This window comes from Triturus cristatus, chromosome 5_1 (assembly GCF_964204655.1).
Source record: "Triturus cristatus chromosome 5_1, aTriCri1.1, whole genome shotgun sequence".
Taxonomy (NCBI): Eukaryota; Metazoa; Chordata; class Amphibia; order Caudata; family Salamandridae; genus Triturus; species Triturus cristatus.
Window position 1 is genome coordinate 47,713,994 of NC_140587.1, and position 26,674 is coordinate 47,740,667.

Sequence of the window (26,674 nt, forward strand, 5' to 3'; positions counted from 1 at the left end):
TCATTTTTGAGTCAACACGATATCATCCTGCTCCAGGAAACCTGGAACCTGGCCCCAAGTCCAATCCCAGGATTCATAGATCATCACTGTATGGCAGAAAGATACTCACGCTTTGGACACCCGAGAGGGGGCCTATCAACATTCATTTCACACAAACTGAACTGGGCAACTGAAGAATTGGATACTGGGGTCAACTGGATCCAAATGACCAAAGTAAGTAGTAACCAGACGCCCAAAGAATTAAACTGGCCACTTCTATTAATCAACGTTTACATTCACCCAGAAAGAAAAAAGCAGAAGGGAAAATACATAACTCTAACCAAACTAATAACATCAATGCAGAGAAGCCACGAGAACTGTCAATTACTGATCTCAGGAGACTTTAACAGCATTCTCCTAGCCAATCAGTGGGGAAGTAAAAGAAAAGCCACTCAGGGAATAAGAGCTTTTGTGAACACCCTAGATACACTTGACCTGATAGTTCTGAACGGAAAAGTTATGGGGGATACTCCAGCAGCCGCAACACATTTAAGTGGAAAAACCTTCTCAACAATAGATTTTATAATCATCAGTAATAGCCTGTTCCCACAAATTAATAAACTCAGTATTATTCCAAGAGCCGAAAGCGACCATTTGCCTCTCGTTTTAAACATGATCAAAAAAGTCAATTACGCACAAAAAATTAAATCCATCGTGCAACTGCCCGAAAAATTTAATCTCCGGAAGCTAAAATGGCGGGGAGCGGTACCCCAAACCACCGTAGAGACAGTTAAGGTTTTAGTGGCTAAACAGGGCTACAATGCAGAGAAGGATCGTGTTAAATCCTGGGAGCATTTGGCTCATCTTTTAGTTCATAAATTCCCAGAAAAGATCCCTGGTTTAATCAAGATCTCAGAAATCAAAAAAGAGCAAGAGAAGTGCAATTGCTATTACAAGCAAAAAAAATGGGATTAAAAACAGAAAAAAAAAAAGAAGCTGCGTGCATTGCGGCGCACCTACAGGAGGAACCTGTGGGAGGCAAAAACAGCGTATAGAGGATCCATCTGGTTGAAATTATTATCTGCCAGCAAAAAGCCTAACAGCAGTGAGTTTTGGGGCATAATTAGCAAGCTGTCAACTGGCACAAAACTGCTGCAAGAAGCAGACATCTGGACCGAACATGTACAATTATTGTATAATATGGCAGGGACAGGACTTGCTGGTAGGTCCCCTGGGGAAGATCACGATCAAAAAGTAACACAAGATTCTATCACCCCTGCACATGCGGAAGATAGCTTATTACAACCAGCACCAACCCTTTGCGGGATAAACACCCTGACAAACAGGAACGAGCTAAGAGGGCTTATACGGAATCTCAAACTCGATGGAGCGGCTGGCCCCAACGGTATCCCTAACGCCTTTTTTAAGAACGACCCAGAGTTTTGGTCCTCCTATCTCACTCCACTTTTTAACGGGATCTATCACCAGTCAATTATCCCGGCTTCTTGGAGGGGGAACATCATTCACCCCATATTCAAAAAGGGAGACCATCGTAAGCCTGGAAATCATAGACTGATTTCACTGATAGACGTGGAAGCAAAACTGTATGCCTCGTGTCTGTTAACCCAGTTGAAAAGCTGGATGGAAGAAAAAAACATAATCCCCAAGTTTCAAACTGGATTCAGGCAAGGCATGGGCACCATAACTAATCTTGTAACCCTTGCTCTTTTAACAGAAAAAGCTCAAAAAAGGGATCTTCGGCTGTTTGCTTGCTTTGTCGACATTAAATCTGCTTTCGACAGAGTGAGCAGGAGCCAGCTATGGAAGAAACTCAAAGAATGGGGCCTGCCAAACGCAATGCTCAACGCCATAATTGCCTTGCACACGGACACCTGGGCAAGAGTTAAGTTGGGCAACGGGTTGAGTACAACTGCAAGCATTCAGACGCAAAGCGGTTTAAAACAAGGCTGCGTTCTAGCCCCCAGTCTATTCAATCTGTTTTTATCCGACATTGCACCTTACATTGAAAATCCAGTCACACCCCCCGAAAATGGTCAATGAGCCAATTGCCATATTACAATATGCGGATGATATAGTTCTGTTGAGCCAAACCCCTATTGGCCTACAGAGATCAATAAGCAACTTAGTAGCCTACCTGGACAAGGAACAACTTGAGTTAAATAAAGAGAAAACAAAAATAGTACGCCTAGTGGACCGCAAGAAACTCAAGTTCAAATGGACGGCTAAGGGGGCAACTGTTGAAGAAGTTAGTTCGTATAAATATCTGGGCGTAATAATTGGGCATAAAGAGCACAAACTGGCACTAAAAGCAAAGGCCCATTCATTAATTTATGCATATAAACTACTACTCAAAAAGTTGGACTGCCCAAACTTCTCTCATTTGCTTAAAGTAATGGCTGCCCAAATACAACCCTGCTTGTCCTACGGCTTGGCCCCTTGGTGCGGCAAAGAAGCGCACCTACTGAATACACTGCAAACAAAGATCTACAAAGCAGTCTTCGACTTGCCTAACTCTGCTTCGCCCTCCCAGGTCAGACTGGAATTCGGCCTCCAGCACCAGAAATTCCGAGGAATGAGCTGCTTCATTAAACTCTGCCACATGCTCCGCTCTTCTGACCCGGACACCTTAAATAGCTTATGCTGGGAAGAAATTGAGCTCCAGGGGGATTTAGCAGCACCTAACTCCTGGGGAAGCGTTCTGAGAGAGTCCCTACAAGCAGCATGGGCCAACAGGTTGGACAGAGGAAGCTTTGGCAAAATAGTAAACGGAGCAGCTAAAAAGAAATCCTTGTGGGCAGACAAACAAGCGCTCTCTAAACGGCAGCACGGGTGGACAGTTATAAACTCTTACAGATCTTTGAGGCCACAACCTTATTTATCCGCCCACTTTAGCTCATGGCTAAAAATGACCTTTTTAAAGTATCGAATGGGTGTGCATGAGGCAAAGGACCTATACCCCCAGTGGAAAACGCCATTTGAAACAGAGTCCTGCAGACTATGTGGTTTTAAAAAGGAAACTTTAATACACCTGATATGTGCCTGTTCAGCCGTTTTAGACCAAAGGAGACAGCATTTGAAATCTATCTTCAACGAGCTGAACATTCGCTCCAGCAGGCAAGCGGTGATTTGCTGGCTGGAGGGTACATCGATTATACTGGCATGCCGTGGAATTAAATATATGAACTTAGTCAGCAGACTCTTACGGTGTTGCTAATGTAAGCGTTTTTAAACTTAAATCTCACCGAACGTGCTGTGGATCTTACTCAGAACAACAAGGTTTTAGTCTACTGTAATATTCTATTTGTTATAGGGGGGGTTTTGTAATGATTTTAAGTAATCAAACAATAAAACGAACTTGAACTTGAACTGTATCAGTCTTTATTGCCTGGATTGCGTCATCTATATGCTTTCCAAACAACGATTCGCCATCATAGGCCATATCCAATATCTTCGTTTGGACCTCTGGTCTGAAGGTGGTGGCCCTAAGCCAACCCTGGCGTCTGAGTACAGCTGCACCAGCCAGCTGGCGGAAATTAGTATTAACAATATCCAAAGCGCAGTCGATAGTCTCGGATGCTGCACGCTCAGCCTCCAACAAAACCTTCCGAGCATCTTGTCCTCCGGAATTAGCTCAATAAAGCTTGCCATTTCTGACCACATCTGGTGGTCATAACGCCCTATTATCGCTAGCGAGTTGGCTGCTCTGATGGATGCAGCTGCCATCGTGGAAAATTTCTTGCCAATTAAATCCAGGCGTCGCCCCTCCCTATCCGGCGGTGTAGTAATAGGTGCTGCCGGGTTCTTAGATTTTTGTTGGGCTGCCTGTGAGATTACCGAATCTGGCCGAGGATGGCCAATGAGACAGGAAGGACTATTGGCCGGAGCACGGTATTTGTCTATCCGCGGAAGCACCGCTGGCACCGATGTAGGATTTTTCATAATTTTGACTCCTTCCTTCCAAATGTAGTCGATGATTGGGATAGCTCTGGTGACCTTCCTTGACTCCTCCTTAAAATCATGGAGAAAACAGTCGGACTGTTCAATGGTAACCGGCAAGTGGAACCTGGTCGCAGCCCGCTGCATAAGATTATGAAACCCCCCTATATCCTCTGGGGGCGAATCAGATGGTAGAGGGGTGGGTGGCGAAAGCATAGGGATTATATATGAATCCCAAGGATCTGCTGGATCTGGTAGTTCACCCTCTTCAACTTCTTCCCAGAGGTTGAATCTTAAGCTGGACGCGGATCCTGTGGAGGATCAGGAAGTTGAGGCGTTGGGACTGGATCCTCAGGCACAGGCAAAGGGTCCGGAAGCGGCGCAGTGAGCGGAACCTGCGGAATGACTGGCTTCGGTGGAAAACGCTGTCTATAATCTGCAAGCATGGCTTGCAGGTCTTGAATCAGAGTTGAAGGCAGATGTCACATCTCGCTCTGACGAGGTTGTTTATAGTAAGGTTTATGATGCGGGACGATAATGTCCTCCTGATAGTAATGCTCTTGATAATTGTCCTCTTGCTCATCATCATCATCTTGACATTTGATGTGCAGTTCAGAAGGATGGCGAGCAGTTCTAAAGGGCCCTTCATCCTAGTCATCCTCATAGTCATCATCCTCACCCTGCACATATGTTTCCAGGAGATGTGAGGGAGTAAGCGGTGATATATCGCTGCAGTCGTGCCTTTGAAAAGTCTTTAGTTGAAAACTCCTGGTGGAAATCGGAGTGGAATGAGAGGGCGCCATTGTAGACGTCGTAGACGGAACAGGCAAATCTCTTGACATCGTCGTCGATGGGCTCTGAGTGGATACTTTTGATGTCAACAGGCTTTTAGTGTCCATCTTCGACGAGGCCATCGTCTACGTGGCCGACGTCGATAGGATAGTCGTCGACGTGGTCTTCATCGACGGGCTCGACGTCGACGGGGTCTTCGTCGACGAGGTCTTCGTCGACGGGATCTTCGTCGATGGGATCTTCGTCGACGGGATCTTCGTCGATGGGATCTTCGTCGATGGGATCTTCGTCGATGGGATCTTCGTCGACGGGCTCTTCGCTGGCTGAATAGTCGTAGACGGGACCTTTGACGACGAGATCTTCGTCGACGGCAGACTTCGTCGACGATGACTTAGTCGACAATCCCTCACGACGTTTTTTTTTTTTTAACAGGATAGTAATCCTCGTCGACAGAATAGGAGAGGTAATGGACGTCGTCGAGATGGTTTCCGTCAATGAAGGAGTAGAAGAAGTGACAGAAATCGTCGACGGAGAGAAAGCCAGAGACTTTGAAAGGCTTTTACTCACAGTTTTAGAGTCCTTGACAGCAGAATCCTGAGGAGAGTGCGCTGATTCAGAGGAAATGATGGAACTTCTCTGAACAGAATCAGAAGTAGAATGGGAAGATTTATGGCGTTTCTTCCCTTCACTGGAAGAGCTGTCATGCGATCTAGCTCTCTTGCTAGAAGTAGAGGCTCTGTCATCCTCCTCAGCCGAAGAGGATTTAAGCCACAACAGTACTCTCGCCTCCCTATCCCTAAGAGTCTTGGTAGGGAAGGTGCGGCAAATTTTGCAATCTTTTGGCTCATGTTTGAGGTAGAGGCAGTAGATGCAATCCAAATGTTGATCATCAACATGGACTCTCTTCCTAGCGCAGGTTCTGCAGGACTTGAACAAGGCCTTCTTGTCAGACATGCTGAAGAAAGTTGAAAACTGAGTGGCACTCAGGAAGACTCCCTTCCACACGACATGCGGTGAAAATCTGAGGAGAACTGGCTCTGCTGAGAGGGTTCCAGAAGGGTGCTGGTGTCTGTTTGGTTGTTACCAAATTCTTGGTTCTTTTGCATAAAGAGGTAGATAGGCTGCTAAGATCTAGGCTTTAGGCCTTTTCTTTGGGCCTACTACTACTACTAACACTTTTGGCACTACTTTTTATTTACCGGGGACTCCCGCCTCGGCGACGGGGAATGATTCAGGCATGTGAATCTATGAAAGATACCCCAATACTGGATAAATGGTTGAACCCCAATGAGTCTTCTGGTGGGGATGGTCTCGAAGGATAGAGATCATCTTGTGGGACGTTAGGGATGTTGGGGTTGTTATAGTCGTCCCATGGGTCTGAGAAGCCTATGGGAGTGGGGTCTCCTGTAGGTAAATTATGGGGCACGTCCCCCATGTCATCATATGCATCATCATGATCATCATCATCCGGAAGGGGTGTTGGGGAATGATGAGGAGGGGGTGGAAAAGGTGGAGGGGGAGAAGGTGGAAGGGGTGGAAGAGGTGGGGAAGGCATTCTGAAAGGTGATGTAGCAGAGTCCTTCCTCTTTGGAGGTGGAGCTGGGGTAGGTTTTTCCAGCTGTCTCTTTTTGATGCTGAGCATCAAATGTCGGGTTTTGGGATCCTTGGTCAATGTCTTTTGCAAGGGATCCGGTGTAAAGAGTTCTTCTGAAGGTGGTTTATCCGTCGGCGCCGAAGGCGTCGAGACCGTTGGTTTTCTGGCTTTAGTGTCCTGTTTGGAAGTATGCGGCTTGGAAAGGGCTTTTTGTTTGGTCGGTGCCGAGATGGGTTTCGGCTTCGAGATCTCGGTGCCGGTGGCCTGGTGTGCTTTTGTCGGTTCCGGGGATGGAGTCGGTACCGAGGAGGTGGAACTGGGTTTCAGCACCGAGTGTTTCGGTATGGGGCTCGGTGCCGAAGAGGAGGCTATTTTCTTTTTCGGTGTCGGTGCGGAGGAGTGTTTGTCGGCACCGACGATGGGCTGACACGATCCCGAGCCGCCGGAAGGCTTAATGTGCTTCTTTACCGGTCCCGAAGGTGCGGTGTGGGAAGCAGTGTCTTACCTAGGCCCGGAGGCGAAGGCGTGACCGAAGCCTTTTTCGGTGCCGGTGAGGGTGTGGGGGGGGCAAATTTGTACTCACGACCCTCTGTGCCGGAGTGATGCCCTCCACATCTGAATCGTCTGCTTCGGAGGCGCTGACGAGGCCCTCGTCGGTGTGGTGTTCTTCCGGAGCGTCGCCGCCCTCTCCGAAGACGTCATCTGGAATCGCCGTCGACGAATGCGTCATGGTCCTTCTTGCTCTTCGGTCTCGAATCGTTTTCTTGGACCGGAAGGACTTGCACGCCGGGCAGTCTCGAGCCTCGTGTTCAGGGGAGAGGCAGAGATTACATACTTCGTGGAGATCGGTGTGGGGGAATTTGGACCCACATCGAGGGCACTTCTTGAAGGGAGTCCTTTCCATGAGCCAGGACCGGAGCTTGGGTAGGCCCGAAGGCCGGCGTCGACGACTGGAATCAAAGGTCTTGATCGATGAGAGCCGCGTCGAGTGTGTAGATCGCGATCAAAACAATACCGCGAATTGGGGTGAGCATTGCGCGTCGATTGAACTGGAAACCTGTTCGGAACCGGAGCGCGAAGATCACGTCCGAGCCCGATGGTGGAAAAAAACAATCTGAGGATGGAGCCGAAGCCCATGCGCAATACAATCCAAAGGAGGAGTCACCGACCTCGTGACTTCCAAAGAATTTCCAAGAGGAAAAACAACTGCAAACATCCGGGCCCAACACCAGATGGCGATCTATGCACAAGTGTGTAATCTGCAGCTCATATGCCTCGAACATATATATATTACCTACTGGCGGTCGCCAGTAGGTAGTTATAGTTAGGACCCTGTTTCCATAGGAAAACCGCAACATTCTATTTGGAATAACTTTGGCGCCGGTCGACGAATCCTCGCGAAATTTTCAAAACTAATGGGGCGCTACGCTCCGCTCCTACCCTGAAAGTCTCGGGGGGATTCGTCAAGCGGGGGCTGAGAAAAAAGGGGGGTCCCAAAACGCGTTTTTCCCATGCATTTTTCCATAGGACCTTTAGACACAGCTACAGCCCGAACGGCTGAACAGAGTTACTTGAAATTTGGCAGAGAGGTAGTCCTCAGGTCAAGGAAGTGCCTTTTGTAGGTCTGGTGTAAATCTGTTCAGTAGTTCCTGAGAAAATAGCATTTAAATCAATATATATATCTGTGGCAGCTTACGGTGCGCTTACGGTAAGCTTACCGTACGCGTACGGTGCCGTGCGCGAGCGCGAATCTGATTGGCTGTTAGATCTTAGTAAACATTCGAATCGGTCGAAACCAGGAAGTGGCGGCCGCCATTTTCTCTCTCGCACTCTGAGGGGGGGTTAAAAAACAAAGGCCAAAAACATGTAAAGGGGCTGTTTAGACAGCTCCTAAGCACCTAGCCATGTTGAGGGAGTCCTCAAAGACCCCCCAAGGCCAAAAACCGAATTTTAATTTTTTCGATAATTTCGCCGAGTACGCTTACCGTACGAGTACGGTAAAAATTAATAAAAAAAAAAATATCCATACTCTCCCCACCCCATGTGCAAATGGTGCCCGAAGGGCAACATTTGTGCATGGGATATAACATTTATTAAAAATTAAAATATTACCTTTCACAACGAAGCGCATCATATGTCCTCCATGTGCGCACGGTGCGCGAAGCGCATCGTGCGTACATGGCCCATCTAGCGTAACGTGGGCACGCGGTGCGCGTAGCGCACCGCGTGCCCACCGTGCGTGCACGGCACTAACTGCGTAAAGTGGGCGCGCGGTGCGCAAAGCGCACCGTGCGCGCACGGAACGAACTGCGTTAAGTGGGCGCGCACGCCACGAATGGCGTAAAGTAACTTAGCATTTAAAAAAACGTACAAATTCACTGAAAAAACCATAGGTTTCACACACGTTATAGTTAGGAATTAGCATTTAAAAAACCTTGCAAATTCAGTGAAAAAACCATAGGTTTCACACATGTTATAGTTAGCTGGAAATTTTACTGATAAAAAACCAATGAAATTCCCCCGTTATAGTTAGTGCAGGCAACTATAACTCACGCGACCGCAATCTTCTGCTGATGCTAATACTGTATTTAGACACTTATTTGCCCATGTCTTCTTCCATTAAATTTTAGCTATACATATATTACAAATATTTTTTTTTCATAAAGACACATATGTCATCAGCAGAGGATTGCGGTCGCGTGAGTTATAGTTGCCTGCACTAACTATAACGGGGGAATTTCATTGGTTTTTTATCAGTAAAATTTCCAGCTAACTATAACATGTGTGAAACCTATAGTTTTTTCACTGAATTTGCAAGGTTTTTTAAATGCTAATTCCTAACTATAACGTGTGTGAAACCTATGGTTTTTTCAGTGAATATATATATATATATATATATATATATATATATATATATATATATATATATATATATATATATATATCTCTATATATATATTCACTGAAAAAACCATAGGTTTCAGGCACGTTATAGTTAGGAATTGGCATTTAAAAAACCTTAGGAATTCACTGAAAAAACATAGGTTTCAGGGTCGTTATACTTAGCTGGACTTTTCACTCGTACAAAACCATTGAAATTCCCCCGTTATAGTTAGTTCAGCTAACTATAACTCGCGCGCCCGCAATGCACTGCTGATGACGTCACATATTACATCACTCATGACATCACTGATGACATCTCAAATGACATCACTGATGACATCATCCAGTGAATGTGTGTTTTTCTGAAAATTACATATGTTTTATATATGTATATCTCAAGGTCGATGGAAGAATAAGGAATATGCTACTTACCAGTATGCATCTGTTCTTGGCATGTAGAGCTGCAGAGTCATACACTGAGGATAAGATCGCCATCTGGTGTTGGGCTCGGATGATTGCAGGTTGTTGTTGTCTTCGGAAGAAGCCTTTGGTCACGAGGTTGGTGACTCCTCCCCTGGACAACAGTGCGCATGGGCATCCACTCCATCGTCAGATTGTTTTTTCGCCATGATGGGAAAAGATGGAGTGTATAGGAATGAAAGAAAGGATGTCCATGTGTAATGTCTAAGTAAGACGGATGCTGGAACAGATACAGGTCCCGGGGAGGCGGGCGGGCGTGTGTGACTCTGCAGCTCTACATGCCAAGAACAGATGCATACTGGTAAGTAGCATATTCCGTTCGAGGCATATGAGCTGCAGATCACACACTGAGGATAGATTATACAGCAGTGCTTCCCCTTAGCGGTGGTCGCCTGTATCTGTTGCAGCGGCTTGAAATAAAGTTTTTAGGACAGCCTGGCCCACTGAGGCCTGTTGTTTGGCCTGCACGTCAACACAGTAGTTTTTAGTGAAGGTATGCGTGGTAGACCACGTGGCTGCCTTGCAAATGTCTTCTAAGGGAATGTTACCTAAGAAGGCCATAGAAGCCCCTATTTTACGCGTGGAGTGCGCCCTAGGGGGAACTGTAAGTGTACGTTTAGCCTTTAGGTAGCATATTTGGATGCATTTAACTATCCACCGGGCTATACCGAATTTGGAGATTGGATTGCCTTTATGTGGTGGTGCGAAAGCAACAAAGAGTTGTTTCGTCTTTCGAAAAGGTTTTGTCCTGTCGATGTAATAAAGCAAGGCTCTTTTGACATCTAAGGTATGTAGGGCCCTTTCAGCTACGGAGTCTGGGTTTGGGAAAAAGACTGGTAGCTCTACTGATTGGTTAAGGTGGAAAGGGGAAATCACTTTTGGAAGAAATTTAGGGTTTGTCCTAAGAACCACTTTGTTACGGTGTAGTTGTAAGAAAGGTTCCTCTAGTGTAAGGGCTTGTATTTCACTTACTCTGCGTAGGGAAGTGATTGCGATAAGGAAAGCTACCTTTCATGTTAGGAATTGTAATTCACATTTGTGCATAGGTTCAAATGGGGGACCCATAAGTCTTGTAAGAACCACATTGGGATTCCACACTGGGGCAGGTGGCAATCTTGGGGGAAGAATTCTTTTGAGACCTTCCATAAACGCTTTGATGGCTGGTACCTTAAAAAGGGACAGGTGTTGCCTATTTTGCAAGTAGGCTGCCAAGGCTGCTAGGTGTAAACGTATAGAGGAATACGCTAGATTGCATCTTTGCAAGTGTAGTAGATAGCAAATGATGTTTTGGATGGAAGCATCCAATGGATGTATGACATTATTAGCGCAGTAGATGGCAAATCGTTTCCATTTTGCGGCATAACACGCTCTAGTAGTAGGTCGTCTAGCTTCCTTTATGATATTCATACAGTCTGGAGGGAGATTGAGGTATCCGAACTCTAAGACTTCAGGAGCCAGATCGCTAGGTTCAGTGTTTGAGGATCTGGGTGTCTGATTTCTCCATGGTTCTGGGTTAATAGATCCGGGGAGAGGCGTAGCCTTTGATGTGGAACTAAAGATAGTTCCAGAAGTGTGGTGAACCACGGTTGACGTGCCCAAGTGGGAGCTACTAGTATTAGCGTTAACGATTGTTGTTTCAGTTTGCGTACCACAAATGGAACTAGTGGGAGAGGCGGAAAAGCGTACGCAAATCTGCCTGACCAGTTCATCCATAGGGCATTGCCCTTCGACTGTGGGTGTGGAAACCTGGCGGCGAAGGTTGGGCATTTTGTGTTTTCGGGAGTGGCGAACAGGTCTATGTCTGGTTGTCCCCATTTTTGGAAGAAGGGGAGTAGAACCTTGGGGTGTAATTCCCATTCGTGGATCTGCTGCGTGTGGCGACTTAGGAGGTCGGCCACTTGATTGTGGATCCCTGGGAGATGTTCTGCTAACAGGTAGATGTTTTGTGGAATTGCCCATCTCCAGATTTGCTGTGCTGGTTGGGACAGTTGGAGAGAATGTGTCCCTCCCTGTTTCTGTATAGAATACATTGTCGTCATGTTGTCTGTGCGTATGAGGACAGTTTTGTTCTTTAGGTGAACCTGAAAGGATTTTAGTGCTAGGAACACTGCTAAGAGTTCCAGGTGGTTGATGTTGAGCTGTTTGTTGACTGGTCCATCTGCCCTGAGTGGTATGGTGAAGGAGGTGGGCTCCCCACCCTGTGAGAGATGCGTCGGTAGTTAGCACAACTTGTGGAAGAGGCTCTAAGAACGGCCGCCCTTTGGACAGGTTGATGGTGTTCCACCATTTCAGTGAGCGAAGTGAGCGAAGTGAGCGACTGTCCACCAACACCAGATCGGTAAGTTGTCCGTGAGCTTGGTTCCACTGTTGTGCTAGACATTCCTGTAAGGGGCGCATTTGAAGTCGTGCGTGTGGGACTATGGAGATGCATGACGCCATCATGCCTAGAAGCTGCATGAACACTCTTGCTGGAAGAGATGGATGAGTTTGAAATTGAGAGATGAGATTTTGTATACTGGCTATCCTGGCAGTGCTGGGATAAGCAATGGCTTTGGATGTATCTATGGTTGCTCCCAGATACTGATGTAAGTGGGAAGGTTGTAGATGGGATTTGGGGTAGTTGATACTGAATCCCAAATTGTGGAGAGTTTGAATTGTGCGATGAGTGTGGAGAACGCATTTTTGGCGAGTATTGGCTTTTATGAGCCAATCGTCCAGATAGGGGAAGACATGGATCTGTTGTCTTCAGAGGTGCGCGGCCACGACTGCTAAGCACTTGGTGAACACTCTGGGTGCTGTTGTTACTCCGAATGGGAGAACTGTAAATTGATAGTGTTGCCCATCTACCACAAATCGTAGATATTTTCTGTGAGCGGGATGCATAGGGATGTGAAAGTACGCGTCCTTGAGGTCCAATGTGGCAAGGAAGTCTCCCTGTTGTAACAGTGGGAGGACTTGTTGGAGGGAGGTCATATGAAAATGATCTGAATGTATATACTGGTTTAGCAGTCTGAGATCCAGTATGGGCCATAATGTTTTGTCCTTTTTGGGAATGAGGAAGTATAGAGAATAAACCCCTGTTCCCTGATGTTGAAGAGGGACTGGTTCTATCGCATGTTTTTGTAACAGGGATTGAACTTCTTGTTTGAGGAGAGAGAGATGATGTGAGGACATTGGACGTTGTTTGGGTGGTATGTTTGGGGGGGATTGTATGAGTTCTAGGCAGTAGCCAGACTGGATAATTTGTCTTACCCATCTGTCTGTGGTGATGGAAGTCCAGACAGGTAGGAATTGTTGGAGTCGCCCCCCGAAGGGAGTGGAATGGTCTGGGGGGAGTGGTGGCAAGTCACTGTTTGGTGGCTGGGGAGGTGCGGGTGTTGTTGTTGTTGTTGCCCCGCCCTCGACCTTTGTTATCGTTTCCCCTATAACCTCCTCGGAAATATCCTCTGTTAGGGGATGTTTGTCCAGAATTTTAAAAGGTGGACGTGGTCTCAGTTGCCGTGTTTTTGGAGCCTCCTCTATAAAAGGAGCGACGAAAGGAACCCCGGTTTTGAGGAGACTGCAGTGCTCCCATAGACTTGGCAGTCTCATTATCCTTTTTCATTTTTTCTAATGCAGTGTCCACTGCAGGGCCAAATAACTGCTCTTGGTTGAAAGGTTGAGCTAGAATTGCGGTTTGAACCTCCGGTTTAAAACCGGAAATACGGAGCCAGGCATGTCGTCTGAGTAAGACGCTAGTATTGTCCGCCCGAGAAGCAGTGTCTGCCGCATCTAAGGCGCATTTAATGGAGGCATTAGATATTAACTTGCCTTCTTGAATGAGGTCAGCGGCCTGGGATTTAAAGGGATCAGGCAGATGTTGAAGAAGGTCCTCAAGTTGGTCATAATGCGCCCTATCATACCGGGCTAACAGGGCCTGGGTATTGGCAATACGCCAGTGGTTCGCCGCCTGTGCGGCGACTCGTTTGCCTGAGGCCTCTAAAAGCTTAGACTCCTTGTCCGGGGGAGGCGTTTCTCCAGTTGTCTGTGAGTTAACGCGCTTCCTGGCATTTGATACGACCAAGGAGTCTAAAGGGAGCTGGGCTTTAATGTATGCAGGGTCCTGCGGGGCTGGTCGGTACGTTTTTTTGATGCGGGGGTTGATAACCCTCGCTCGAACAGGGTCTTCAAAGACCTCAGTGGCATGCTTTATAACCCCTTTAATCATGGGCAGTATGTGAACAGTTTTTTGTGACTGCTCAAAAGTATCGAGGAGAAAGTCCTCTTCAAGGGGGTCTGTGTGCATAGTGACACCATGGAATGTTGCTGCCCTATTTATTAGTTGGCCAAACCCCAAATGGTCATCAGGAGGGGAGGGCTTGGAGGGGTAGGTAGTGGGGTCAGGCATGTCAGGCATTGGATAAGACCAGTCATCTACTGGTGCTGTGCCTGGAAATGTAAAAGGGTCGTGTGGATCAACAGGATCATTAAATAAATCAGGGTCCGCCCCTCCCCCCAAGTCATCATTATCATCCTGTGGAGGAGGTGAATGATAGGGAGATGGTAAAGGTAAGGGTAAAGGAGAAGGAGGGGGGGACGGGTTAGGAGGTAATACAGGAGAGGAAGGACGAAGTGGTGAAGTGGCACAGTCCTTTTTCCGTATGGGAGCTGGAGGAGGTGTGATGTCCAGCTTCCGTTTCTTGTATGGGACGGCAGTCACATGTCCAGTGTCGGGATTGATGTAGATCCGCTTTTGAGTAGGATCTGGGCGAAAAAGTTCATCCGGCTCCGAAGGTGGTGGCGGCGACGGACGTTTCGGGTCTTTATGAGCTTTTTTCGGTGTGGACGTAGTTTTCGGTGCCGATGAAGTTTTCGGTGCCGATGGATGTTTCGGTTCCGATGGATTTTTCGGAGCCGATGGAGTTTTCGGTGCCAATGTATGTTTCGGTGCCGATGGCTTCGGTGCCGAGGGACTTTTAGGCATCGATGTCGAAGAACGTTTCGGCGCCGGTGGAGACTTCGGTGCCGAGGAACATTTCGGTGCCGAAGGAGATTTCGGTCTTGAAGCCTGTTTCGGTGCCGACTGTGGTTTTTTCGGTGCCGAGGGAGTTAAAGGCACAATCACATGAGGTTTGCTCGAGCCCGAGCCACCTACAGGCTTAGATGTCTTCGGAGCCGGGCCCGAGGGCGGGGCTTCTGAAGAGGATTTCCGGTCGCGACTGGGCCCAGCTGGCGGAGTCTTGACCACTGTCTTTTTGGATGGGGCAGGGGCACGGGGGGTGGTACTCACACGCTGCCCTGGAGTGATGAGGTCATCGGAATCGTCGGCCTCGGACACGATCTCGAGATCTTCGGTGTCATCTTCAGGAACATCTTGAGCAAAGATGTCCTCCGGTTCTGGAGCTGGTTTGGCCATAATATGGCGTCGAGCTCTTCGGTCCCGGAGGGTCTTCTTCGAACGGAAAGCGGCACAAGCTGGACAGGTCGATTCGTTGTGTTCCGGCGACAGGCAGAGGTTACAAACCTCGTGGTGGTCACTGTGGGGGAACTTCGCTCCACACTGGGGGCATTTTTTAAAGGGTGTCCTGTCCATCAGCCGCTTCCGGAACCGGTCAGAGTTGATTTCGACGTGGATGGAATGAAGATTAAAGAGTTAAATCGATTGCTGGAAGTTTTCTGCTGGAGCGGAAAAAGTTCATCCGAACCCAATGGCGGAAAAAAACAATCTGACGATGGAGTGGATGCCCATGCGCACTGTTGTCCAGGGGAGGAGTCACCAACCTCGTGACCAAAGGCTTCTTCCGAAGACAACAACAACCTGCAATCATCCGAGCCCAACACCAGATGGCGATCTTATCCTCAGTGTGTGATCTGCAGCTCATATGCCTCGAACATGGGTATATAAGTGTCTAAATGGATGATTTGTTTTTGAAAAATTGATTGTATAACTGTCTGATTAAGTGTATCTTAGTGAATACATGGCTTAGTGAGTAATGTTTAAATATGTAAATATCTGTATCAGTCTCTCACTTTGTGTAGAAGTGGCTGCATGGGTTGGTGAGTAGCTACATTAGTGTCTATATAGGTTATTAGTTGGTTTTTTGAGTATCAGTATGAGTGTCTGAGTGTCTGTATGGTTCGGTGGGGGCTATTACGTAGTGCATAGGTGCATGAATCAGTGACTGTTTGTATGTGTTGAAGACAGCATGTGTGCAGGACTGTATGGGTGGATGAGTGTGTGCATGGGTGTGTTAGTGAGTGAATGACTGTCTCAATAGTGTCTTTATGAGTAACTACATATGTTTTAAACTAGTATATGTGACTATTGGTGTATATAAGTGAGTATATGTGAGAGTGAGAGATTGAAAGAGTTCCTGTATGAATAAGTAATTGTTTAAAAGACTAAGTATGTGTAAGTTTGTGTAGAAGTAAGTGTGGTGGTGTGTGTATAACTGTATATGCAAGTGAATGGATGTTTGATTCTTTATTAGCATGAGTGACTGTGTCTGAGTAACTCTATGGATGAGTAGCGTTGTGTAACAGGATGTATAGGTGTATGAGTACATATGATGAGTGAGTACATGTATGAGTGACTGTATAGGACTGTTGGTGAATGAGTGGATATGTATGTGGATCTTAGAATTACTGAATAGGTTGTTGTAACTGATATTGGTATGTCCATTGTTTTGAAAAATTTTGTTTCTATTTTTGAATGTGTGTATCAAAGGTTATATTAGGGGGAGAGGAGGTCTGCCACTCTATCACAAGGATGATGTCATGAGTGATGTCATTTGAGATGTCATCAGTGAGGTCAGTGACCATGTCATGAGTGATGTAATATGTGACGTCATCAGCAGTGCATTGAGGGCGCGCGAGTTATAGTTAGCTGAACTAACTATAACAGGGGAATTTCAATGGTTTTGTACGAGTGAAAAGTCCAGCTAAGTATAACGCCCCTGAAACCTATGTTTTTTCAGTGAATTTCTAAGGTTTTTTAAATGCTAATTCCTAACTATAACGTGCCTGAAACCTATGGTTTTTTCAGTGAATTTCAAAGGTTTTTTAAATGCTAATTTCTAACTATGCCTACAGAGATAGGACATGTGAAGAAAGAAGAAAAAACGCACAGAAAGAAAAAAATGAAATGCAGAAAGAAGCAACAGAAGTCCTCAAAGACGAAGAAAAGTGCAGGAAGAAGGATAACGTGCAGAAAGAACAAACAGAAGAGCAGAAAGAAGCCTTGTTGCAAAATCATCCTGTACCCTCAACTTTTTCAGACGGATACTGGTGGGAACTGAGTCTGACTAACCAGTCCTAGAGCCAGTGCTATGTTAAAAAACACTCAGAATACAGTGAAAACACCTACATACACTAGGGAACACTATGCGTTGGGGTCCCCTTGTGATCAGCATGACCTCCTCTGTAAGCCCCTAGTATATAATAGGGCAGGGGATTAAAACTACCTCTTAAAACGCGCCACAGGGCGTGTTTGCACACGTCACCTCAGGACCCGTCCCCTCCCTTCACCACTGTGTAAACACGCCCTGTGGCCGTTTTTAGTTGGGAGATTAAGTTCATTTGAATCCTGAGGGTCCCTAGGGTCCAACTAGCCCACTAGGTACCTCCAGTAAGCGCCACAGAGCTGCGTTGCAGAGAGGTGTAAAGAGTGGCACGGCCTGGACCACCTCTCTGCAACGCAGCTCAGTGGCGCTTACTGGAAGCACCTGGTGGGCTAGTTAGCCCCCAGGGGCCCTCAGGATTGAAGGGGAATTATTTCCCCAACTTAAAACGCGCCATAGGGCGTGTTTGCACACGTCACCTCAGGCCCCGTCCCCTCCATTCACCACTGTGTAAACGCGCCCTGTGGCCGTTCTAAGTTGAGAGATTAAGTCCCCTTGAATCCTAAGGGTCCCTAGGGTCAAACTAGCCCACTAGGTACCTCCAGTAAGCACCACAGAGCTGCGTTGCATAGAGGTGTAAAAAGGGGCGTGGCCTCAGAACACCTGTCTGCAACGCAGCTCCCTGGTGCATACTGGAGATACCTGTTGGGCTAGTTGGCCCTCAGGGACCCTCAGTATTGAAGGGGAATTAATTCCCCAACTTACAACTGGCCAGGGGGCGCGTTTGCAGAGTGCTGTAAGGAGGGGGCGTGGCCTCCGGCGCGATGCCGGTCTTTTATTTATTTTATTTTTTTAAGAAGGAGGGCTGTGTGGCCCCCCTTCTTTTTCTAATTTACTGGCCCTGGGGAGCCCATCCCCCAGGGCCTGCACCCTAATTTTTTTTGTTGAAACAAATATATTTGGCCCTCCCAAGGCCTTAATCGGCCCCGGGGACACCAACCCCCGGGTCATGCCCTTTTTAAAAAAAAATTCTTTAGGAGGGGGCTGCGTTGCCCCCCTCCTCAGGCCACTTATGGCCCCGGGGACCCCATCCCCGGGGCCGGCCTTTGTTTTTTATTATTTAAAAAAAAAAATATATTTATAGAAACCGTATGTACCTATCACCATGACGATTTGCGTGATATTCATTAAAAGGTGACTATGCATAGAATGAATCCACATGGAATGCATTTACACCGCTAGTGAAGCTCTGACGTGTCTGACGCCCTACCGTGCCTAATCCTGGCGCCCCCGCCGGTGGGTACTCTCCAAGTAGACACCCTTGTCGTTTATTTATACAAACATGGGTAGCTATTGACAGGCACATTTAATATACATGCACACCAAGCCATTCAAAGGGGATTCTACAAAAATTCGACTAAACTATGCAAGAAACCCCCCTCACGGTTAATAAAACACACATCCACCGCCGGATGTGTAATACTTTTTATTTTACTCTCTGGAAAGGAGACGAACCTCACTTGAGAGTCACAGCGTGATCCTGCCTGAGCCCAATGCTGTGTTACACCCACCAGTGCCCGCCGAGTGCCTCACACCTCTGTGTTGTATTCCACCAGCTAGTGCGTATGCTATGACACTCTCTAGCCCATGTGCACTGTAACACCACCCCGTGAATATGTCATACAACACTTGCCTTCGCACGGGTTATATTGCCCCATCTAACGTGCCTTCCTCGATGCCCATGTTATAACGCACAGCGCTATGCCATACATATTACAATCTGGGATCCATATCTTTGTCACAGTGCATATGCAACGTTACACTCCCCAGCACATATTTTATATTACAACTTTAGAGACTAGTTAGGTTACACAACACTGCCCTGTGCATATTACACTCCAAGGCGCATATCGCATAGCACGCGCTAGTGCCTGTGCTATCTCACGCTCTCCAATGAATCTGTCATTGCGCACAATGTATTGCATATTATATTTCACGCCCCGGTTCATCTTATATCACACTTTTTGGTGCATAGTTTATACCATATACTACATCTAGTCTTCATTTTCAATCGTGCTCTCAGGACTATGTTCTATAGAACACTGCGTCCACCTACCCTTTTCACGGGCATTACATTTTGCGATGGAGGGTGGAGGGTCAGGGGGTGTTTCTGCCAAGTGAGCCCGGAGTCACAGACACAAACGTCCTCTTCTTCCTGAATAAAAGTGAGATTATGCTGCATACTTGTTCATATTTTAAGTAGTTCGCACAGACACACATTTTAAAAACAATAAAGTTCCTAATACCCACCTTCTCTGAACAGTTAGCTTGCTGCCCCATCCACCTCCTCCCTATCCTCTGTTGTCTGAATCCATGGACTAGCCTCCTCCCTCCTGCCATGCATGGTCTGATGTGCTGCCACTGCCCTCCATTTAGCATGATGTACCAGTCCACACCTCCTGCCCTCCATTGCCCAATTCTATGGCCCATCACTGACCTCCTGCTTAGCCTCTGTGCTTAGCTTGCTGCCCCTATTCTCCTTCACCCTGCCCTCCGATGTCTTTGTGCATGCCCCTGCTCCATCCTTTTTGCCCACCATGTTCCATGGACCTGCCACTCCTATCTACTCTGAGTGTTCTGTTGAGCTGCCACTCCCCTCCCACCTACCTAGCATTGTCAGATGACTGTAACCTCCACCCTGCCTGTCCACATGCCATGCCCCTATCCCATTCCTCCTGTCCTCTATGGTCCATTTTACTGCCACACCCTTCTGTCCTCTCTGGTCTGTTGTGCTGCAACTGCTCTTCCTGCCTGCCCCGTGCGGTCTGTTGTGAGGCCCCTTCCCCTAAACTCTCTTGTCTGTGCCCAGGTCCTGACCCTCCCTTCTATCCTCCATGATCCTTTGTGCATGCCCCTGCACCCTCCTTCTTGCCCATCATAGCCATTGTGCTGCCACTAACCCTCCCGCTTGCCATGCATGGTCTTCTGTGCTGCCATGGCCCCTCCCACCTTCCCTGTGTGGTCAGCTAGCTGCCCCTGACCCCCTCCCACCTTCCCTCCATGGTCTGTGTATGCCATCATAGTCTCATTGTTGCTCTCCATGGTGTGTCTTGTTTCTAGTGCCCAACCTGCCTGACCTCCATGGTCATCTTGCTGCTCCTGCCCTGCCCCCTTGCCCCCAGCCCTCTGTTTCCATGTGCAGACCCCTATTCCCTCCTTCCTGGCTTGTCTGTTCCATGGTAATGCCCCTGATCCGTCCCTCCTGCCCTTTATGGTCTGTGGTGCTGCAGCTTTCTCTCCTGTCTGTCCATTATGGTCAGCTAGCTACCATTGCCTCTTTCCCCTCTGTTCTCTGTTGTCCATGTGCATGGTCCTGTCCCCTCCCTGTTGCTTTCTATGGATTGTTGTGCTGCACTCCCGTCCCGCATGCGCTGTGTGGTGTATTGTGCTGCTACAAACCCTGATGCCTGCCCTGTTGGGTCAGTTTAGTGCACCTTTCCATGTCCCTCCTGTCCTGTTATCCGAGTCCATGTCCCTACCCCAATTCCTCCTGCCTACCATGTTCCAATGTACCATACTTGCGAACATTTTGAACTTGGTAAGAGGGAGATTTTGAGAAAAAAAAACTGGGGTATTGATTTTCTCCTTTGAGTTACACTGAAAAAGAGGAGATTGTAGACAGATCAAATAAAGCCCATTTGAGCTTAAAAACATTGGACGTTTCCTGGCTGAAATGGGTCTGTTGGCATGTATGGTTGTACTACCACTGCCTCTTCCTTCTGCCCACAATGGTCTATTGTATTGCCACAGCCTCTCTTGCCAGTCCTGTATTGTTGGTTTGTTGCCCCTGCCCCCCTTTCCACTGCCCTCCATAGTCTGTTGTGCTGCCACTGCCCTTCCTGCCTGCCCAGTGTGGTCAAATTGTTGCATCTGCACTCTCCTACCTGCCTTCAATTTTCAGAGTCCGTGCCCCTGGCCTCTGCCTCTCAACAGTATCCCAATGAACAACTAGATTGCTAACATTCTATATTTATTACAAAAGTGTGGAACGCCTGACGTCATCTTGATGTAATCAAAACTGTAATACCTAGAGTATTTTCTTTAGAAATTACATATATGAGAGGGTCTTATTTGCATCAAAATTATGGTTAGTGCTCTAAAAAACTAAAATGAGGACATATTTTCTGAGTTTTCATATAGCGACAAAGAACTTTTAAATTATTTGTAATTTTTATGTTTTTTATCCAGTTGACCACTTGATTAAATGTTGCACCTAGGGGAGAGGATGTGGTGTTACTTCCAGAGCTGCAGACTTTGCAACTGGGGAACCAGGTTGGAGTTTCTGCTTCAGCTCAACATTCTGTGATTGTGGTCAAATCACTTAATCTCCCCATGTCTACAACCAAAATGAATTTGATCTTGTGTGATGTAACCAATGCTCATGTAAAGCACTCCAATACCTGCAAATACACAAAAAAATAAGTGTTTTGCACACTTCTGTCATTGGGCTACATGTGTGCTACATCTGGGTGATATTTGTGCTGCACTTGGGCTCTTTTGTCTCTGGTGGCCATCTTGGGAGATTTATTTGTTATGAAGTTTCCTAATTTCCTCATTTACTGCAGTCTCCTCAGTAGGAAATGCTTTCAGTTTTTTACTTTGATTCCATCAAGAAGGTATTCAGATATGTCACACATTTGCCATAAATTCTGAATGTTAGCACTATAGTTGCTCATTAGATCACTGTAGTAAAGCTACTGCTCACCACGGAAGTCTGCTGCTGGTATTCAAAGTGCATGTTTCAGTCTGCATATCAGAATTTTTTTAATGAAATATAAGAGGATTTGAGAAGTCATTCAAAATGTGCCCTAATTTTTCTTTCTTCAGCACTAATCATAATTTCTATGTCAAAATGAACCCCCTCATTGTGTTCCTTTGCAAATTAAATGTTTTAAGTGTTACCAGTTTATTCCAATCAAGATGGCTTCAGGTGTGCCATACTTTTGTCATAAGTAAGACAGTAAGCGCTCTAGTTGTTCTTAAGAACACTCTGGGACAATCGGTCATTGGGCTATACTTGGGCTACATCTGGGTGATATTTGGGCTACATTTGGGCTCTTGTCTCTGGTGGCCATCTTGGGAGATTTATTTGTTATGAAGTTTCATAATTTCCTGCAGTCTCCTCAGTAGGAAATACTGTCAGTTTTTTACTTTGGTTCCATCAAGAAGGCATTCAGATGTCTCACACATTTGCCATAAATTCAGAATGTTAGCACTCTAGTTGCTTATTAGATCACTGTAGTAAAGCTACTGCTCACCAGGGAGGTCTGCTGCTGGTATTCAAAGTGCATGTTTCAGTCTGCATGTCAGAATTTTTTAATGAAATAGAAGAGGATTTGAGAAGTCACTCAAAATGTGCCCTAATTTTTCTTTCTGCAGCACTAATCATACTTTTCATAGCAAAATGAACCCCCTCATTTTGTTCCTTTTTAAATTAAATGTTTTAAGTGTTACCACTTTATTCCAACCAAGGTGGCTTCAGGTGTGCCATACGTTTGTCATAAGTAGGACTGTTAGCGCTCTAGTTGTTCTTTAGAACACTCTGGGAAGCTGCAGTAGAACACAAAGGAATCAACTGACAGTCTCTGCCCTTGTTGGATGTACATGTTTTACTGAGAATGTCAGACTTCATTCTCACATGACTGAGAAAGATAATGTGAATTTACAGAAAATATGCTCTCAGTTTAGCTTATAGATCACCTTCCAAACCTCTGTGGGAAAAGCATGAGAAAATAGTTCTCTCAAACATGATTCATGATATCACAGCAGAAGGCTTTTTCACATGGTAAAATCACCTTAGAACACACCACAATTCCTAAAATGAGTATGGTACCATCAACAAATGATTTATAATGTAACTAAAGTCTTAAAACCTTCTATTAACTGCAATGCTTTTTAATGAGGTGCTATCATGTATATTGGTCCCAAGATGGCTGCCAACACTTCTTGGATGAAGTGATGACAGCCAATCAGATCTCAGGATGAGATGTGTCGTTAGGCTCCGCCCACATATATATATGATTTTACTTTTGATTTTCTCAGGAACTACTGAACAGATTTACACCAGACCTGCAAAAGGCACATCCCTGACCTGAGGACTACCTCTCTGCCAAATTTCAAGTAATTCTGTTCAGCCGTTCGGGCTGTAACTTGGACTAAAGGTCCCTATGGAAAATTGCATGGGGAAAACGCGTTTTGGGACCCCCCTTTTTTCTCAGCCCCCGCTTGACGAATCACCCCGAGACTTTCAGGGTAGGAGCTGAGCGGAGCGCCCCATGCGTTTTGAAAATTTCACGAAGATAAGTCAACCGGCGCCAAAGTTATTCAAAATAGAATTTTCAGATTTCCTATGGGAACTCGGTCCTAACTATAACTATCTACTGGCGACCGCCAGTAGATTCTATCTATCTATCTATCTATATATATATATCTATATATATATATATATATAGCTACATATATGGTTTTCACATATATGTGATGTGTTTCCGGGGTTCCGCACATGGGCGGGAATATTCATGTGCTTATGACTATTGATAAGGATCCCCTGGAAGAGAACCTCAAAAACTCCAGAGGCTATGCCTGCCTTCACTTCAAAGACTGAATCTCCCGTGAACATCTGACTTGTTAAAACTGCAGCTTCTGGCTCCGGCCGGACAGCGCGAATCCAGCCCACTCTGCACCTGATGAACCCGGCCCGAGCTCGAGTGGAAAAACACCATGAGGAGGTCACCCGGGCGATCCAGACCAGAGATCCAGTGACCCCTGACCTGCCTCAAGCCTCCAGACGATGCCTGCAGCCTAAATCCAGAGTACCCCTCCCTAACGCGACCAGAGCGGGCAAGACTTTCCGATGTCCCAAGGCACCCCTGCACCCGACGCCCTACGGCCTTGTGTGCCCAAACCAACAGTGCCTAACCAACCCACGACATCCAAACCTACCCCTCAAAGTGGTGCTCGCACTCAGAAGATCCTCGTCCCCGAGCCTGCAGTGTTTCTTTGTACCGGAGGTGTTTCATTGGAAACAACAGGGCACCAGACCTCAAACCAGCACCCTGCATGCGGCCGCCCTAGGGCCGCTGAGGGTGCACCTTTGATGCTAATCTGGTCCCCTGCTTGCCCTGAGCTAAACCCTAGGAGCTTTGCTCCCACAACCCCATGGCCTGCTTGCCAGCAGCCACCAACCGGAGACCCACTTTCCTCCGTAGGATAACATTGGGCCTCAACACTCTGCTCACAGTCACACACACTGTCCTCCCTTGTCCCTTCACATAACTACTTCATCCAGTGTACATTGCCTATCTTTCACACAGTCACATCCTCCGTCGTCCCTTCACATGACTACTTCATCCAGTGTCCCATTGCCTATCTTTCACACAGTAACATCCTCCGTCCTCCTGTGTCCCTTCACATTCATTATCCCTTCACGTAACTACTTCATCCAATGTACTATTGCTCATCTTTCAATCAGTTACATCTTCCGCCCTCCCGCATCCCCTCACATTCATTACTCCTGGGCAGCCTTCTTCATCTCCACCGAGACCGACAGTGTAGAGCTCTTTCACCTGTCTCCGATAACCGGATTGCTCCTGCTCTTGCCGAAGAGCTTACCTAAGCATTTCTCACCCACTGAAGGCTTTTACCAACATACCTCTTCATAATGGGGTTCTTCCACAGTGCCTCAGTGCAGTACACCTCAAACATCACCTAAACCACTTTCCTACCGAGAACCACTGCCACATCTCTGGCCTCCTTTCTCTCTTCCTGGGCATTGATAAAGCGTCACCACAAACATATCCAAGAAAATGATCTGCTTGTAGGTTTCAATCTGGTTCCAGGGCCAGCCATAGGACAAAATGTGCAACATTCCAGTGTGCTTGGCTTTCAACAGGCAACACTCCTAGCAGTTTTCACTATCAATCTTAAGCTTTCCTTTTTGTTCATGATTACTGTTTATTATTTACATGTCAGCGCTTTACCAACTCTACAGAATGTCACGTAATAGTGCCATTTGTGAATGTTTACTGTTCAGGCAAAATATGATTGAATTGTTTTCAATTTCCAATGTACGGAGATCTGATATCAACGTGGGCAGAACTTCGAACTTTACTTCTCTCTTCACTAAATATTCGCAGTAAAGATATGCAGGTTTCTCTATATTGCATTGTAATGTTTTTAACTTTTTAATACATGTGAGGCTTAAGCGACGCCATGACCACTTACAAGCTAGCTAGTCTCTTAGGGCCCTGATCGAGTTTGAGAAACAGGTTGCCCCTCACAAACGTGACATATCTTGTCCACTCTATTACTAGTGTCGTGAAATAAAATCCACTTGTAATAAGGCGGATGGATTAACCGTCATGCGTGTGACAGAGTAACCCGTCTCTCACATTCGTCACCCAATTATCAAAGGAACTTCTTGTATAGTCCTTCACATTCACTGATTGAGAGACTCAAATACATTGTCCTGCCCTCCAAAAATATATACATCATATATACTCTGACATTCATCAATTAATCACCCGAAATTATCTTACATAATGCCATGCTTTGTCTTTTCCGCACATCTTAAGTAGCAAGACATCCCAGTACATACCATCCATTACATACCTCATCAATGCCCCGTAACCTCACATGGGTCGTCCACCAGTAATCTACAGAAATGTGCATCCCACTGGACAGTGCCCTGCAGGACAAAAACAAAGAGATTATCAGCTGAACCTTTTCAGAAGAAGAATGAACATACAATGATCATGGCTGGAACTTAAATATGTACATCTCCAATGACGTCACTTTCTGTACAAAAAGAACTAGAGCCCTGCCCTACTGCAACAACTAAGGAGGTTCAGCCATGCAGAGGCAGAGAAACCAGACGCTTTCATCATGCCAGGGAAGTGCTTCCAAACACAGGCTCTCTACCCCCTTTATGCTGGAGGATCAATGTGCAGGTGAATCACGCCTGGGAATGCTTCCCGACACAGGCTCTCCATCCCGTCTACACTGGAGGATTCATGTGCAGGTGAAACACGCATGGCAATGCTTCCTCACAAAGGATATCCAACCCCTCTACACTGACGGATTCATGTGCAGGTGAATCACGCATGTCAATGCTTCCCGACACAGGATGTCCATCCCTACTACACTGGAGGATTTATGTGCAGGGGAATCACGCCTGGCAATGCTAGCAGACACAGGATGTCCATCTCCTCTACACTTGAGGATTCATGTGCAGGTGAATCACGCATGTTTTTTTTTGTTGTTTTTTTTAATTTTATTTGTAGTTTACAAACAAACAATAAAGAGATCTCAGCGCTGAATACAATTCTCTTGAGTGTGTCAGATACAGTTCGATAATAATGTCCCCCCGCCCATAAATAATACTCAAGCCTGGCTTCAGGCAACAACTTCTCGTTTTCCATCACAGCAATATATTCCAGCCGAACCCCTAGTCGCAAACAATGCAGTACTGAGCCTCCCTAGATCCGTCTAGCACATTAGAGCCCATCATTCCGCCTTGCCATGCCACACCCAGGCGTTATCCTTCGTCCCCTACCCGCAGTGTTGGAGTCCGTAGTGCCACCCCCGTCCCAAGGCCCATCAGATCCATCCG

At 46.6% G+C, this 26,674-nt stretch overlaps 1 protein-coding gene across 6 annotated transcripts in view; it reads right to left on the bottom strand.

The window, feature by feature from the left end:
• The window catches only part of ADCK5 (aarF domain containing kinase 5), a 311,405-nt gene that overhangs the window by 147,194 nt on the left and 137,537 nt on the right, over positions 1-26,674 (bottom strand). For 3 of the 6 annotated variants that reach the window (XM_085604359.1, XM_085604361.1, XM_085604363.1), the window contains one exon: positions 25,675-25,750. In XM_085604359.1, coding sequence (XP_085460485.1) covers positions 25,675-25,750 — 76 coding nt within the window. Of the gene's footprint in view, positions 1-25,660; positions 25,751-26,674 lie in introns of all 6 variants that reach the window. The other 3 variants (XM_085604360.1, XM_085604362.1, XM_085604358.1) reach the window with 1 other exon arrangement.